The sequence below is a fragment of the Mytilus trossulus genome, chromosome 3, assembly GCF_036588685.1.
Source record: "Mytilus trossulus isolate FHL-02 chromosome 3, PNRI_Mtr1.1.1.hap1, whole genome shotgun sequence".
Lineage (NCBI taxonomy): Eukaryota > Metazoa > Mollusca > Bivalvia > Mytilida > Mytilidae > Mytilus > Mytilus trossulus.
The window spans coordinates 45,509,511-45,527,872 of NC_086375.1; the positions used below are offsets into that span (position 1 = coordinate 45,509,511).

An 18,362-nucleotide genomic window follows, 5' to 3' on the forward strand; every position below is an offset into this window, starting at 1 on the left:
TTCTGTGTCAATTTCATGCCGGTTATCCATTGAAAAATTCTGTTCAACAGGATATTCAAATGTCCGAATCTTTATTCCATGATAGATATTGTAAATCAATTTACCCAGCTTACTATTAATTCAACTAATGAAAGTTCTTGCCTTGTTTTCTGGTATTATGTTAACTGATAAGTACATTGTCAGTAAAACAAATCATTCGAGAAGAGAGTTGATCTGTCAAGACTGTTCATTGATGTTGAATTCGTTCACTGGGTTACATTTATGAAAACTTTACATGATTGTATGCATCTGACGAGTACAGGTAATCTAATGTTTTAATTCGGATGGTAAAGTTAAACTTAACAAAAATTGAAAGAGTAAGTTTATCTCAAAAACTTATGATCACTTATGTCTCGTTAAGATAACATTGTAATTTAACACCTGTGAATTTATACACACGTCTGATGTATAGCATATATATCCAGTATGACAACAGATCCTTTTGGTTTTGTATTTAAATATTCATATAGAATGATTCTGCACACGTCAAATATTATACTTTAACGTGACCTGTGTAAAGGTGCCAATAGTATGCTAACCTTATGTAATACAACGTATTGTTGCTCACGTAACATCTTGTTTTTAGCTCACCCGGCCCAAAGGGCCAAGTGAGCTTTTCTCATCACTTGGCGTCCGTCGTCCATCGTCGTCGTCGTCGTCCGTCGTCGTTAGCTTTTACAAAAATCTTCTTCTCTGAAACTACTGGGCCAAATTCAACCAAACCTGGCCACAATCATCATCGGGGTATTGAGTTAAAAAAAATATGTGGCGTGACCCCCCCAATTAACCAAGATGGCCGCCACGGCTAAAAATAGAACATAGGGGTAAAATGCAGTTTTTGGCTTATAACTCAAATCCAAAACATTTAGAGCAAATCTGACTGGGATTTAATTGTTTATCAGGTCAAAATCTATCTGCCCTTAAATTTTCATATTGCTCAGACAACCCGTTGTTAGGTTGCTGCCCCTGAATTGGTAATTTTAAGGAAATTTTTCCCGTTTTTTGTTATTATTTTGAATATTATTATAGATAGAGATAAACTGTAAACAGCAATAATGTACAGCAAAGTTAGATCTTAAAATAAGTCAACATGATCAAAATGGTCAATTGACCCCTTTAGTACTAAATTTTTTCCACCGAAACTACTGGGCCAAGGTTATTAAAGAAAGAGATTATTGTAAGCAGCAAGAATGTTCATTTAAGTAAGATGTACAAACACATCACCATCAACAAAACACAATTTTGTCATGGATCCATTTGCGTCCTTTGTTTAATATTCACATATACCAAGGTGAGCGACACAGGCTCTTTAGAGCCTCTAGTTTGTTTCCATGTTTTTGACATTAATATTCAACGAAATTAAAATAAAAACAAATGAATTCAAAAATAGAGATAGCACAAGTGTTATCAAAAATCATTTAACAGTAAGTTATCTCATTGAAAACAAAACTGGTTTTTTCATTGGTGTAAAATTATAAGAATTCTGTATCCAATATTAAGATTAAGAAAACGAGCTGTGTTTGATTGGGGACACAGAAAAGATTTTGTTAATAAAAAAAAAATCGATTTTTTATGAATAATTTAGCATTTCAAACAGAGGTCAGTTTTTTTTATTATTATAATATGACTTTAACGGCTTATATAGAGGAGATTAATATTTTGTTGTTATAGCAACTGGTAAAATTGTATAAACAATTTCATAAGTTTGTTTTAAAATGTATTTGGTGTTGACGCTTTGACTGAAAGAACAACAAGAACTGCAACTGTTTTTAATTATGGTGATAACTTTTATACAGATATTTAAAGAATGATTGATCAAGCATAAATGTTTTTTCGCAGCCTTTGAAGTTTATATTGATGTAATTCCCTCAGTTTTTGTTTTTGCTTGTAACCATTTTTTATCTTCTCAATCACCTTATGAGATTTGAATATCGATAATCAACTGTTGTCTTTATCCTATATATTTAGAAAAAAGTATAATCACGAAAAAACTGAACTGCGAGGAAAAATCAAAATGGAAAGTCTCTATTCAAATGAGAAAATCAAAAGCTCAAACAAACCAAACGAATGGATAACAACTGTCATATTCAATACACTCAACAATTGTTTTCATCTGTCCTGGTTTATTTCCTTGTTTATTGTGTTCGTTATATAGTATTGTATACTTAGCATCGTTGGTTTCATGTACAAAATGACGATAATTAGATAAAGGATGAAACAACTTGAACAGAACTTAGAGTATTTCATTATGAAGTCATCAAAATCTAAGTCTTGTCGGGATTACTAGTATTAACTAAAGAAGCTTATGAAAAGCATCCTCACAGAAAGCATCAACTAATCAGTATTTTAAATAGTCAGTTCTAAATGTTCATCAAATACTGGCAATAACTCATGAAACAGGTTTTGAGTTTATTTAAATGCAAAAAACGAAGCATACTTTGAAAAAAATATTTGAAGCTTATCCTGATATAAATATGTAAAACACTTTTTCATCAGTCAACAATCTTACTCGATATAAAAACAAACAAATATGTCACAAAGAAGATACAAAAAAAGCATATAGATAAAGCACATTAGCAAAAATGAAGGACAATAATATATTATTTTACAAATGCACAATAACACAATGACGGGATGTCTAGGTATGAGTCAGGTATAGAGCCACGTCATGTCATATGGATGAAAGAAACAGAAAGGGCATATAGACAAACCACATTAGCAAAAATAAAAGACAAAAATACAAAAATTATCATAGAACAATAACGCAATGACGGGATGTATAAAAAAAAAGACAGCCACGTCAAAGGTATTAAAGAAGCACAAGAAGACATATAGACAAATCACATTAGCAAAATTAAGACAAACATACAAAAATGATCATAGAACAAAAACACAATGACGGGATGTATAAGTACAGAGTCACGTCAAATTGATAAAAACAAAAACCCGAATAAACAGTGAAAGAAATATTCATTAAGACAAATGAAAGAATATCATAATATATTATTAAGATGATAAACAACTCAGTACCCAGAATCTATACTTCAGGATCATCGTGTATTATTTGTGAAGTTAAAACGGAATAAATATCAACAATATCTTAGTTCCTTCAAATGAACCTTTTTTTAGAAAAAAAAAAGACAAGATGTTTTATCATTTGACTGATGATTACACATTACTCCTATCAGATTAAAAAAAACACGACAATCTATCAAAACCACTGAACAGAAAATTGATAGGCTTATAATGTGGTTTAGAAATACATAAAAAAAAATAACTGATACTTATTTATCAAAACTAAGAAAATAATATTTTTCACACCATACTTCTTTCAAATGTTGGTTGCTGGCCATATTCATAGTATCTCTGTTACGAATCATGGGTAGAAAAAGCCAAAGTTCCTTTAAAGAACCAACGACCTTCTGCAAGAAAATTGTAGCTCCTAGAATAAAAATTAAGATTCGAATGCGGTTCGAATTCAAACCACCTCAGCATAAAATCAGATGGCTGAAAACCACAGCTAAAGATTATAAAACGTCCACCAAGTCTGAGTGACCATTAATTTTTTGTTGATGTTTATGTTTTCATTGTCAATAAAAAGCTTTGGAAAGCCCTTGTTTTGTAGATAATTAAAGCAGACTTTAATTTACATTTATCCTATGAAGAGAGTAAGTAGACTAAACACTCGTCTGGCTTACCAAATCATTAGCCTGGTATATTTGATTGCTGTTTATCGACAGATGTTTGATATTGAAATATATTTTCGACTGTCTTTCAATCAGAAAATAAACGAATTTTACTATATTGATCCTCCGATTGAATAATATTCAGGGGAAAATTTATTACAATTTTGCTTCATAACAACATAATACTTGTGGCTAGCCCTTTTTTTTTAAAAATCAAATGTTGTTTCCCTATCTTCTAAACACATCATTTGGAATAGTGGGAAGACTAGTTGGGATTTATTATATTTTAAAGGAGTACAGTAAGAAACTCCAAGAATTCTGCAAAAATATCATTATTTAACAAAATTAAGTTACATGATAACGTCACTGATGACGCAATTTGTGAAAACTATTTAGCTGGGAAATTTTACATTATATATGTAAGCATATGTTTTCTTTAAATGTTAACTTCATCATCACAATGGAAAAAAGAGGCTGGTAAGTACAAACTAGAATATAACACAAACATTAAAGTAAGACTGTAAAGGTACAGAACTAAAAAAACAAGTCAGGCATAAGTTAAATTAATCAACCGACCCTTTATATCGCTGTTTTTTTTATCGTTGTAGGGAGAAGTAATCTAGGTAGCTAAAACCGTCTTTTGTTTTCACACTTTCAGTAGTTTATGATTCGGTACTTGCATGATTTATAACATGAACATCCCCTAACTCTTTAAGAAATAACTTTAAAACTAAGGTTCCAATTCCATCAGGAAAGTTTGAACTTCAAAGAATTCAAATACTTTGCAATCATTTTGATTACATTGTACCATTTTTCTATGCATTTATGCATCTTGTCTTTCAAATTTGTTTTTAGAATTCTTGTTGTTGGTAAATACATAAAGTTTTGGTACGACATAAGGTCCATGGTGGAAGTTGGTGAGTGGGAGTGTGATTATAATTTGTTGGAACGACACACTATATCTATCTTGTTTTATGTACAAATTCAAGTGTCCTTACTTAAAATGGGTTTATTCACATGAGTATCATCGCTTAGTATTTACAAGATATGCTGCGTTGCAAGTGTTACGGACAACATCATCTTAGTGCAGTTATTTTTTTTCCTTCAATTTATACATTAAAAACAAGTGGTCAAAGAGTGAAATTAAACTTTTAAATCTTCTGCATGACACATGATTTTAAAAAGAAAGCCAGTGGTATGATTAATTCTACAAAAAAATCAATGCAAAAATAATCCAATAATTATGAAAAAAAAATACCTTCACTAGATTTAATGCGGCTACTGACTTTGGATGTCAATAAATTAGAAACGAACTAAACATGTGTTTGCGCTCTTAAACCCAGTCCTTACATGAGACAAGTGCTCATGAATAATTTGGCAATTGCATCGACTTATCTGATTGGTATCAAATACACACATAATAAACAAATAACAATAGACACAAGTTATCTACCTTAGAGTGCTCGACGTTATTGTTTAAAAGTACAATTATTACCACTTATTGTTTATGTTTTCCAGACATAAATAATAATGAGTTCACCTGAATTTTATATACTGTTCTGGTTTTTATTTCAACCGTTCTTCCAATCAAAATGATGGTGTCTGTTATGGCATCTACGAATATTTGTTTTCTAGGTTAATGGACCAATTTAATCACCGATAAAGATGTGCAATTTGACTGGTACAGGTGTTTTTGAAGTGGTCATATCGAATATAGTAAGGGTTCTTATGTATATTTTTATCCGCGAATCGATGGGAACTTTTGAAATTGTTGGTTTTAGAAATATCACTTCTTGAAAACTTAGTCAAATTGCCAATGAGACAACTCTCTACAAAAGATCAAAATGACACAAAAATCAACAACCATAGGTCACCATATGGCGTTCAAAAATTAGCAAAGTCCATACAGCATAGTCAGCTATAAAAGGTCCGGAAATGACAATGTAAAACAATTCAAACGAGAAAACTAACGGCCTTATCTATGTTGTTCATTTGGTGGTGTTAAGAAAAAAGAAAAATCAAAATACTGAACTCCAAGGAAAATTCAAAACGGATAGTCCCTTATCAAAAACCAAAAACAAGTGCTCAAACACATAAAACGAATGGATAACAACTGTCATATGCCTGACTTGGTACAGGCATTTTCTTATGTAAAAAATTCTTAGTAGAGTATTGTTTGTACTTTTGTTGTTTGAATGGGTTTTTTCTAGGCGTTGTCCGTTTATCTTACTCAATATGAGTTATACTATCATTTTAGTATCTTTAGCATTTCATTAATTCGTATGAAATCTGAACACTTAATAAAAAAATTCAAACAACATTTAATACGTTGCACCCTTATGAAGCATTTTTCTGGATTTACCTTCACCAGGAACGCTCAAAGCCAAACATTGGAAATCCGACGGATGTATAAGTACCGAAAACCGTTGAAGAGCTATACGACAAAAATACAACACAAAAAAAAACACATGTTGTTTAGTTCGAGGGTTAGACAGAAAATCATCCTAGTAACCATGATTATAATTGTGTACGCTAGACGCGCGTTTCGTCTACAAAAAACATCAGTGACACAAAAGAAAAAAAATGATTAAAAGGCAGAAAATTGTACAAATCTGTTCAGGGACACATCAGATCTATGTTAAATGAAAGTGAAAAATTATATTTCAAACTGATATCTTAATTAACTTACAATTGCCCTAACCTTGCATATATCTATCCAAATTAAAACTTTTTAAAGCTGCTTTATGAATATTTGTCTTCTTGCTTGTGATATGATATAAAATCAGAAAAAGGTTTGACAAAAACAGAGGTAACAATATCACAACAAGCATTCACAACACGCTCATGTTTACTTGGACGCAAATTGGATGGTATCATTATTGTAGGTATAAACATATAACCTCAAACGTGCAGTAGATTTAACAATTTTAATTTCTGGTTATATGTGGTATTGAGATAGAAGCATTCTGAAAATTTAAATATTAACGTCCAGGTGTATACAACTGACTTCTTGGTATAAATGTTGAGCTTAATTTTGTGAGTTAGTCAGTTATTTTTTGCATTAAAAAACTGATGATATGTGTATTAACCGGCAATTCTACGAAGCACACCTTTCCAAGATATAGACATCCGTTCGTTATGTTTTCCTAAGATTAAAGGACTATGGACAATAGATGTAGATATTTGTTCGAAACGACGAGATTTAAAAGGAAAATATATAAATAACCTATTTATTGAGAAGTATAGTGATAATTATTCTTACTTTATGTAAATTATTCTTACTTCAACAAAATGCAAAGGTATACATTTTCTAGATATTTCTTAGTTATTTGATCAATAGATTTTTTTTTAAATAAATCTTATTTTCGAGGTATTTAAATCTATAATGTGCATATTGTACGTATCAGACAAATCAATACAAATAAGATAATACAAGTGCACGCGCTGGTATATCTCATCTGCTTCATAAATCATGATTGAATTTGAAGTTGGAAGTCTTTAAGATAGAACAGAGAATAAAACGAGTAAAGTGCCAAAGAAACAATTATCCGACCAATAAGCATAAACAGCATAAAGTCATCGAAAGTTCTCCAACGCAGCGAAAATTCCCATAGCCTGAGGTGGCCTTTAGCTGGTCCTAAAAAAAATAATGTATTCATACATACTGTTACAAAATATTAGAAATTATTATAAATTAAGGAATGCATCTCCCTCATGCAAAGCTCTGATTCCTTTCACGGATTTGGCTATACTTTTTGGACCTTTTGGATTATAGCTCTTCATCTTTTATATAAGCTTTGGATTTCAAATATTTTGGCCAGGAGTATCACTGAAGAGACATGTATTGTCGAAATGCGATTCTGGTGCAAGAAAATTGGTACCGTTAATTTTATTACTACCACTGGATCGATGCCTCTGCTGGTGAACTATTAGTCCCCGAGGGTATCACCAGCCCAGTAGCCAGTACGTCGGTACTGGCATGAAAATACGGATTTTTGTGTTATTAAAATTTGCTGTTACAAAATATTAGAAATTATTATAAATTAAGAAAAGTATCTCCCTCATTCAAAGCTCTGATTCCTCACACGGATTTGGCTATACGTTTTTTACCCTTTTGATTATAGCTCTTCATCTTTTATATAAGCTTTGGATTTCAAATATTTTGGCCAGGAGCATCACTGAAGAGACATGTATTGTCGAAATGCGATTCTGGTGCAAGAAAATTGGTACCATTAATTTTATTACTACCACTGGATCGATGCCTCTGCTGGTGAACTATTAGTCCCCGAGGGTATCACCAGCCCAGTAGCCAGTACTTCGGTACTGGCATGAAAATACGGATTTTTGTGTTATTAAAATTTGCTGTTACAAAATATTAGAAATTATTATAAATTAAGAAAAGTATCTCCCTCATTCAAAGCTCTGATTCCTTTCACGGATTTGGCTATACTTTTTTTACCCTTTTGATTATAGCTCTTCATCTTTTATATAAGCTTTGGATTTCAAATATTTTGGCCAGGAGCATCACTGAAGAGACATGTATTGTCGAAATGTGATTCTGGTGCAAGAAAATTGGTACCGTTAATTTTATTATTTCACTACATTGCATAACCTTAATACTTTCAAGATCTATCAAAAAAAGATCAAAGTCATATGACCGCTGACTGCCAGATATGTACAACTTACAACTATTAAGTCCATAAAATATAGTTTACCTACAGGTAGTAGTATATATCTGAAAACATACCTAATAATGATAACGTTATATCAAATATCGAAGGATGACTATGATACCAAGGTCCGATGAAACTTTGTTATCAGTTGCTATAAAAGTTTTCGTGAGTATTTATTTCAGATCGGTTGAAAAAGTTTCATTTGACGAGATCTACTTATTTCCATGAAAAGAGAAAAAAATCCATTGCTTTGGCCAAATCACATCTACACTTTAACGAATAAAGGAAAATTGTAAAATACTGTGTCTGTAATACGAAAGTTTAAGTAGAGTTTATGTTTTAAGTTTCATCAAAGATGTTAAACAAAGACGTGCAGCAGATATATCAACTCAAAATTTATATCCAAAGGTGCTGTAAAAAAATCATTACTTTAAAATTACCTGCTTATGCCGGTTATACCACTGGCTCTTAAGATATTAAACCAAGAGTTCGAATAGGGGAAGTTGAAATTATCCCTTCGTAAATTTTACGGACGCCATCAGGAGTTGGTTGACCGTTATATAATAACCGTTTCACAAATGATATCGTATATGTTCCTCACGTCGTAACTACAATCCCCTTCCCTTTCATGAATGTGACCTACCGAATGAGACTATTTACCGGATTTGTTATCTCACAATCAACACGACGGGTGCCACGTGTGGAGCAGGATGTTCTTACCCTTCCAGGGCACCTGAGATCACCTCTAGTTTTTTTTTTTATGGGGTTCGTGTTGCTTATTCTTTAGTTTTACTATGTTGTGTGTGCTTTTTTTGTCTGTTTGTCTTTTTCATTTTTTGCCATGGCGTTTATTTTCGATTTATGAGTTTGACTGTTCCTTTGGTATCTTCCGTCCCTCTTTTAAGCAATAAACACTAAATATTTAAACATTTTGACATCTTTGATGAATTTTATATACATAATGAAGATATTATCTAAATAATAATTTTTACAATTAATTTTATTGATTATAAAATCTGTTTCAATCTACAACATGATATACAGTGTACACAAAAAATTAATCTGATGAAATATTTATAGAAAAAACACCAGGATACCTACATTTGATCAAATAACTGAAACATAAAATAACATGTTAATAAAAGGATACCACAATCATTTTTTATTCGTCATTTATAATCTCTTCGTCCTTTTAATAAGCTTTATATTTCCAAATAGTTTGGCCTCCAGCATTACTGAAAAGACATTGATTGTGGAAATGCGCATCTTGTGGAGAAAAAGCAGTACCGTTTACATTATTGACATACACGATTCACTCAGAAATATTTTTTAATTTGGCATTTCAAAAAGACATTTCTTACTAACTTATGATCATCTTTGACACCTACTATAGTTATGCATACGCCAGTACAAAGTTTTGTAAATTCATTGTGCAAAAAAGATATAATAGTTTACCAATATACGAATCTGTGTCACAAAGGTTACCGACTTAAGATAAAACTTAACTTTTCATACTCAAAACATAATTTCACAATGTATTGTCCGATTAAAAATGTTGCTAATGTACCATTTATTTGGTAATCTACGACAGACAAACAAACCGAAAGAGTTGCATACAATTCTTCTCGGAAAAGGGGATTATAAATATTTTAAATCTAACCATTGTTTTACAAATAAAACCATGTGATTATATGAATCAAAGTGGTAGTTGTAACAAATCCCAGATATTGTTAGTTAAAAAAACTATATTTATATTTCTGGTTTTGCTATATTTTCCATGCAGTTTTCATCATTTTGACAAATTCTTCATCTGTATCTATATTGGCTCCTACTCCACTGTAGTAGTTTGTAAATTCTTCCTCGGTCACCTAAGTTATAAAAACATGAAGGCAAACAATGCGTTATAAAAATTATGCTTTAATTATTACCAAAATTATATAAATACATTGAAGCTCATATTTTCTATGTATTGTCAATGTACTGACATGTGTAAAGAATTATATCCTAATATTTCTGTGCAAATAATACTCTACTACAAAAAAATATGAGACCAAAGAAAGTTATTTCAGCTCTTTGACTTTGTACTTACTTTTTTTTTTTAAGGAAAACGATTGTATTGCCGTCCTTCATAGGCCAAATTCAATCCATCATTTTTTTACACTTGAAAATAAAATAAAATTCTAAACTCATGACATAAATGCGCTTTCGGAAAAAGATATCCCCTCAATGTTAAACGCGGTCAAATTATTTCAATAACCCTTCATATAAGCCTTTATGAGCTGATCAAAACAAGATAAGACCAAACGTACAGCAAATGCAGGACATTAATTAAGTCTTTGCGTTAGGGAGCTAAATTCCTTGATTTTAGATAGTCCTCGATATTATTACAAAATACTAATAATAAATTACTATTCCATTGTGGTTGTATGCTGAGTAAGGTAACAACTTTATAAAAGGTAATACTTTTACTGCACCAGATGCGCATTCCCACAATTAAGGGCATACAATACAGTTTTGATCCGATGGCTAAAAACATGTATGTTCACAAGAAATCTTAATTGTAACCATTTCAAAATATGTTATTTAACCTTTATCATCATAAGCTTCGTGAAGAGCTAAAGGGGTCGAAATTTTAGACATTTTTTGAGAGAGAGAAAAATCATTCTTTCAAATTCTCCAATTTACAAAATATCATTGTTTCTGTATATTTATTGAAATTTAAAGAATGAAAATCCAAAATATAATATTAACTTTGAGGAGCTGATCAAACCAAATAAAAAGACAACAATCAAAATATAAATAATCACTATCTGGGAAGACATAATTCTTATATCTAGATCTAGAGAACAGACTAATGGCCAGTTCCTTGTGAATTTATCGATCACTTAAGCCCAATGCTATTTCGAAAAGGGTTTAAATGTTAATTGATATTTTAAATATACCAGTCCATTTGTTTACTTTGAGGTTCTGTTAACACTATACGAATGGAGTTTTTATCTTTAACATAATAGATAATATAAATAGTCCAAATCAAAACTAACTTAGTGGATGCAAATAGATGCAGTTCAAATTATACCGAAAACCACCAATCAAATATGTACAATTTCAATTATGTATCAAATGCTTAATTTTATTTCTTTAATAAATCTCGAACCATCGATTAGATTTAAACGAAACTAACCATACCTATCTTATTACAATTTCGCTCGATAACACTACTGTAATTTGCCCCAAAAATAATTTGATGGGACCGTATGTGAGAAAACGGACCAGATTTATAATGATAATTTGATTGTTCATTTTTTCATTTCCATCCAATACTTTATTGAAAAGTTGTGTATATACTTGATTATTACATTTGTAAATCTAGATAAGCAGTGCCAATCTTTGTTATTATGGAGAAAAGTAAGTGGCACAATTCGTATCAAAAACACTTGTAAGAAGCTATGACTTGAAAAAGACCAGTAGTAGCTCTTATACATGTAAATAAACTCAAGTATTCTTAACGACACAATTATTTTCATTTACCTGTGTAGGATATGTCACAGTGTTTTTCGAAAGAGATAATTTTCTTAAAAAGCGTTAAATATTTCACAGAGGTATCGTACTTTAACTTTGTTAAAACCTGTTAATTAACTTTTGACCTTAATTACTTAACCCTTATAGTTTTTATTAACTATGTATTTGCATTCAGGTATCGCACATCAAATTAATTCGTTCATTGGGTGTTAATTTGCGTTTTTTTGATTGAGTTAAGCCTTCCAATTGATATTTTATAGTATGTTTGTTATACTATTGTTTCAGAAAAGGGAGAAGGTTTGGTACCATTAAAACATTTAATCCCGCTGCAAATGTTTGCATCTGTCCTAAGTCAGGAATCTGATGTACAGTATTTGTCGTCTGTTTATGTAGTTCATACGCCTTTCTCATTTCTTGTTTTTATATATATTTGACCGTTGGTTTTCGCGTTTGAATGGTTTAACACTAGTAATTTTAAAGGCCCTTTATAGCTTACTGTTTGTAATTAGCCAAGGCTCCGTACTTTGACCTGTAATGGTTTACTTTTACGAATTTTTATTTGGATGGGGAGTTGTCTAATTTGCACTCATATCACATCTTCCTATCTATCACCATAGATAACAGGATTGAAATTTTAGGGAGACAAATACATAAGAATAAAAGCAAAATTATTTTTTTACCGTTCCATCTTTTACTCCTTGGTCAAACACATCAAGAAATGATCTGAGAATTTGGTCCTCTGTCATTTCTCCATTTATATATCTAGGGTGATGTTTAACACTGTAAACACCCTTTAAATCTTCAAGAGTAATTACCCCGTCACCAGTTTTGTCAAACTTGGCAAATGCTTCTTTGATGATCGAGATCCTCGTCTGTGACATGGGTGGCTGGTATGTAAACAAATTTAAAAAGAAAACAAATAAAAAAAAGTAAAAAAAGGAAATTGGATAAATCAATGAGTTGTTTTTTTGTTTTGGTAGAATTCAATTCATAAATCATAATGATGAATTGTTACGTCAAATTAGAAAAAGGCATCTAATTCGGTCGTCATTGCCTTATCTGTTATTTATTTGTTGTTGTTGGCATATGCAAGGGCGTTGTAGTTCTTTTTTAATTTCTTTCTTTTTTATGTTGTCATGCCGGGGCCTTTTATAGCTTAATATTTTATATGGGTTTATTATCTACGGTCGTACGATGATACTTTGTAAATTGTGAATCCGCATTTCTCGTCTATGGATAACATTTTTATTATTGACCATCACATCAGATCTCCTTCATTCTATCTTTAATGCAAATATCTTCATGAATTAAAAGAAATTTTGGCATGTTGAAATTCCACAAATGCAGAAAACCAGAAGAACCCTTTGTATTCATTGTGAGTTTTATCTTTATAACAGTTACCCTTAGTGCTTCTAGGAACTCGTTGAATAGAATTCCATGTTGACCATCTTTGTCAATGTAGCTAAACAACTCTTCTACTGAACTTTCGGGAAAGCTAAGACCAAACTCCTTTATGCCATCTCTGAATTCTTTAAGACTTAGCCAATTACTGTGATCGACGTCCATATTTCGGAAAGTTCTAGAAAAAAAATATAATATGCAGGAAGACAAAAAAGTTATTGATATACTGTTCCATAAGCTAAGTCAAATATCAAATCAATGTATTATACCTGTACTAAACAAAATGGTATCAGTTTCGGCTTTTGTATCCGTTCGTCAATGCTTAAGATCACCTGGCAGGTTTAAATATTTGACAACTAAACAATAGGCACTATCTATAGAATGGAATAGAGTTAGACAGGAATAACATCACAATTTATGTATACCTCGTCTAAAGAAGAAAGACGACAGATACCATAGAGACATTTAATCTCATAAGTCGAAAAAAAAACAACGCGTGTGCCCTTGGCAAAAATAAAATAAAGTCAATAGTAGTATACTGATAATACTGCTGTTCCAAATTCATAAATCGATTGAGGAAAAAAACAACAAATCCGGGTCACAAACCTAAACTCAGGAAAACGCATCAAAAGTAACAGAACTACGACACAACAGAAACACATTAAAATGTAACATACACAGAAAAGAAGTATAACATAACAATTTCCTGACTCGGTACAGGACATTTTAAGGAAAAATGGTGGGTTGTGGCATGCCAAACCTACCGCTTTAATGGCAATGTTAAATATAACATTAAAATTAAAACATTACATGGCAGGACTACAATACAAATAAATTGGAGAAAATATAGGACAGAGAACACACACGAATAATAGCTAACAAAAGGTACAAAAACCGTCGAAAAGGTAACCAACAGTATACAAAACATCACAGAAAACAAAAAAACTAAAATTAAACCTGAACCCAAAAATGTTATGTCTACAAATTTGAGGAATATATACATGCAAGCGGTATCCATCTCTAGCTATGGGGTTAACTTGAATTTCACATGAATACGAATTCAATGAGGTAGATTTTTCGACTTGCAAGTGAATAATTCATTTTCAATGTTTCTTAGCTTTTTTTTGACAACGTTGAACCACACTGGCTACTAAAAGCAATATATTATACCACTATTTCACTTTCTTAAATGATTGAAACAAAAAAATATATATTTTTTCATATATTTTGTAGCTAGTGTCCTTTTGATACGAGAACGTTTGTGAAATGCTACTGGCTATTCGTTATACAAATTTGTCCCTTAATTTTATGAGTTAGCTATTTTTCGCATAAAGTAAATTTGATCTGTGTATTAAAACTGGCAATTCTCCAAAGCACCCGTTTCCAAGGTAAAAGCATACATAGGTATTTCTTTTCTTAGAATTAAGGACTATGGACAATTGATGTAGACATTTTTTAGACACGACGAGATTTAAAAGGAAAATATATGAATAATCTATTTATTAAGAAGTATAGTGATAATTAGTCTTCTTTATTAAAATGCAAAGGTATACATTTTATGGATATTTTCTTTGTTCAGTTTTCAATAGATTTATTTTAAATCAATCTTATTTCAAAGTATTTAAATCTATGATGTGCATATTACACGTATCAGACAAATTAATACAAATAAGATAATACAATTGCACGCGCTGATATATCTTGTTTGCTTCATTAATCATGATAGAATTTGCTGTTGAAAGTATTTAAGATGGAATTTAGAATAAGTATATATTATATCATGCCCTTTTCCATATTGGCCCTGGTATCATCCTGAGACTTCCATATCGGCCTCGAGGCTTTCGCCGAGGGCCGATATGGGTCGAAGGATGATACCAGGGCCAATATGGAAAATACATGTTATAATCTATTTATCACATATTTAAGTTCTACAGAAAAGAGAAAATAAAATTCAATTATAACAATTTAACGAAATATAACAAGTTTAATCTTACACATTTTATTACAAAAGTGTCGTTAAGAATGCGATGACGTCACGCCATTTGGAATCAGGGCACAATATCAATATACTTTTTTTTTGCCCCGGACAATTTTGAGGTTATTGCATATGCAAAAAATTACGTATTCGTAACAAATATTTGATAAAACGAGTAATTTGCCAAAGAAACAATAACCCGACCAATAGGCAGAAATAGCATAAGTCCATCAACAATTCTACAACGCAGCCACAGCGAAAAAACATCCCACCACTTGAGGTGGCCATTAGCTTGTCCTAGACAGTAATGTAAACAATACATGAATATATATATCGCATAACCTTAATACTTTCAAGATCTTTCAAAATAAACTTAAGATCAAAGTCATATAAACGCTGACTGTTGGACATGGACCATTCAATACACAAAATATAATTGACCTACAGGTATTAGTATATATCTGAAAACAGACATTATGCTAACGTAATATCTAATATCTAAGGATTACTATGACACCAATGACGGATGAAACTTTGTTATCAATTGCTGTAAAAATTGTCGTGAGTTTTTATTTCAGATCGGTTGAAAAAGTTTCATTTGACGAGATCTACTTCTTTCAATGAAAAGAGAAAAATAATCCATTGTGTTGACCAAATCACATTTACACTACAACGAATAAAGGGAAAGCAAAATTGTAAAATACTGTATGTCTGTAATACGAAAGTTTGAGTAAAGTTAATGTTTTAAGTTTTCATCATAGATATTAAACAAAGACGTGCAACAGATAAATCAACTCAAAATTTATATCCCAAGGTGCTGTTAAAAAAAATAATCATTACTTTAAAATTACCTGCTGATGCCGTGTATACCACTGGCTCCTCGTTCTAAACATTTCAATCTTAATTCTGTGATATGGTCAGCCATTTGTATAAAACAGGGATATGTGATTACCAATTAGACAACTACCAAACAGAGTCCAAATAATTTGATTCAGGCAACTATATGTCACCTGAGAGCCTTCAACAATCAGCAAACTACAAATGATCTGTGTTTTATATCGGTTGACATAATAATTACCAAGAAACATGTATATAAATATAAATATGAATAGGTTAATCGATTCCTTGAATTAAATGATAATGAACAATATAAATATACCTGCTCGATTTGACGAAAAGTCTTTCTTGTCGTATTGTTGTAATTCTTTTGTATACAAGTCATTCTCGGTTATTTTAATTCTGCTTAATCTGATAACTGTTTATTTTATTTTTGTTCATATTAGTATGTTATTGTTATCATAACAACATAAAGTTGAGACGAAGCCAAATTGCATTCGTATTCAATTCTCTTTTTATGATACGCCATTAACGACAGCTTTCAAAAATAATGATGTTTAATTCGTTACTTCACATCTGGGGAAAAGTATGGCGGGACTAACATATCCATCGTCATCTACGAAACAGATTTTTTATAACGGTTAACCAACTGATAGCATCCATAAAATTGTCGAAGAAATGATTTTGACTTCATCACTTTGTTTAAATTTCCATTACGAGTAGCAACCTTCGTTCAAGGAAATCATGATAGGATACACACCGTGGAATATCGTATCAACTGGGGATTTATAATTCACCTGCGCCTACATGTCTCGGTGATATTGTTTGATGTCAATTTGGTATGGTGAATAATTGAATGCCTAGGTTCCTCTCGGAATATAGAAAACAAAGCACGTATAAAAGATGGTATCAAATTATTTTTTCGAAACCACATCGCTGATGTTTACTGATGTTTAAAACTCTTACATCAATATTGAATAAAAAGTAAAATAACAAAAACACCGGATTGTAGGGAAAATTCTGAAAGTCAGTAATCAAATGGCAAATAAGCGAACTATTCTACATGTAAGCCGAAACGATGACGAAATCGCAAAACTTAAATCTGCACGATACCAGATGAAATGTGAATTCGGGTTCAAATTATTCTAATTTCCGATTTTTAAACAGAAATTTGTAACTGTTGTTCTAGGATTGCCAATGATATAACAAACAATCAAAGATCAAAACGACGTTGGTTTTAGCAACTATTGGTCACTATCCACTTTCAACAATAAGTTAAAACCAACATTGGAAAGTAAGTAAATAAAGGCCCAAATAATAAAATGTTCAACAATGTAAACATTCGAAACAAGAAAATCAACGGCCTGATTTTAAATAAAAACAACCAATAGTATACAATGCTGTTCGATTATCATCATTCGAAATCAAAATACAATAAACTAATACAAAAACTCACACACAAAAGACACTTATGATACACGCCTACCAACGACAATCACAAAATTAAAGGCTTCTGATCTGGGACGGGAACATCCAGAATGTGGCGTTATTGCAAATGTTTGATAGCGCTTAACTGTTAACCTAGGTTGAGACTGTAGTGTTATAGCTCACAATAATAACAAACAATAAAAAGCTCAAACAACAACTTATAAAACGACTAAAAACAAAGTATTCATCTAAGAAAATACTCTTTTTTCAAAATTTGAAATTGAATTACCAGTACAAAACCGAGTACAGTTAAAATAAAATAAAAACAACTACAAATAGTCAAAAGTGGAAGTGGGTAACACACTGAGAATCGCATCCTCTCCAAATGGAAGGAGATGAGGCCAGTAAAAGCTGTAAAAGTTATGAAAATATTATCCCTTATATAAACCCAAAAATATGCACTCGAAGGTGGGAACACAGAAAACATGACAAAACCAGCGATAATGTAAAATAACAAGTTAATGAACATTTGAGATTGTTTGTGACAGTGGACATATCTATGAAAGTTGTGGTGCTCAGTCTTTGGTTTTTTTAAAGTTGTTTATAGTAGACTGTTCTTTGTACTTTGGTTTTCTTTTTTGATTGTTTTTACATGTCAGTATGTTATCGACTGATGAGTTTTTCTATTCTTTTGGGTAACTTCTGCTTCTCTTTTACTCCTATGAAATACTAGTATATAAAGTTGTTAGAAATTAAACAACGACTAAACATAAAAGTCAAATACATCGAACTTTTCATGCTAAA

At 31.3% G+C, this 18,362-nt stretch overlaps 1 protein-coding gene across 1 annotated transcript; it reads right to left on the minus strand.

Annotated features, from left to right (window-relative positions):
- Positions 1-9,405: 9,405 nt before the first annotated feature.
- Positions 9,406-16,335, minus strand: LOC134711608 (calcyphosin-like protein). The gene is made up of 4 exons (XM_063572306.1): positions 16,145-16,335; positions 13,319-13,496; positions 12,598-12,804; positions 9,406-10,266 (listed from the first exon to the last, which is right to left on the minus strand). Exons 1-4 carry the CDS (start codon positions 16,216-16,218, stop codon positions 10,165-10,167), a joined length of 561 nt encoding a protein of 186 aa, XP_063428376.1. The 5' UTR covers positions 16,219-16,335; the 3' UTR covers positions 9,406-10,164.
- Positions 16,336-18,362: the final 2,027 nt, after the last annotated feature.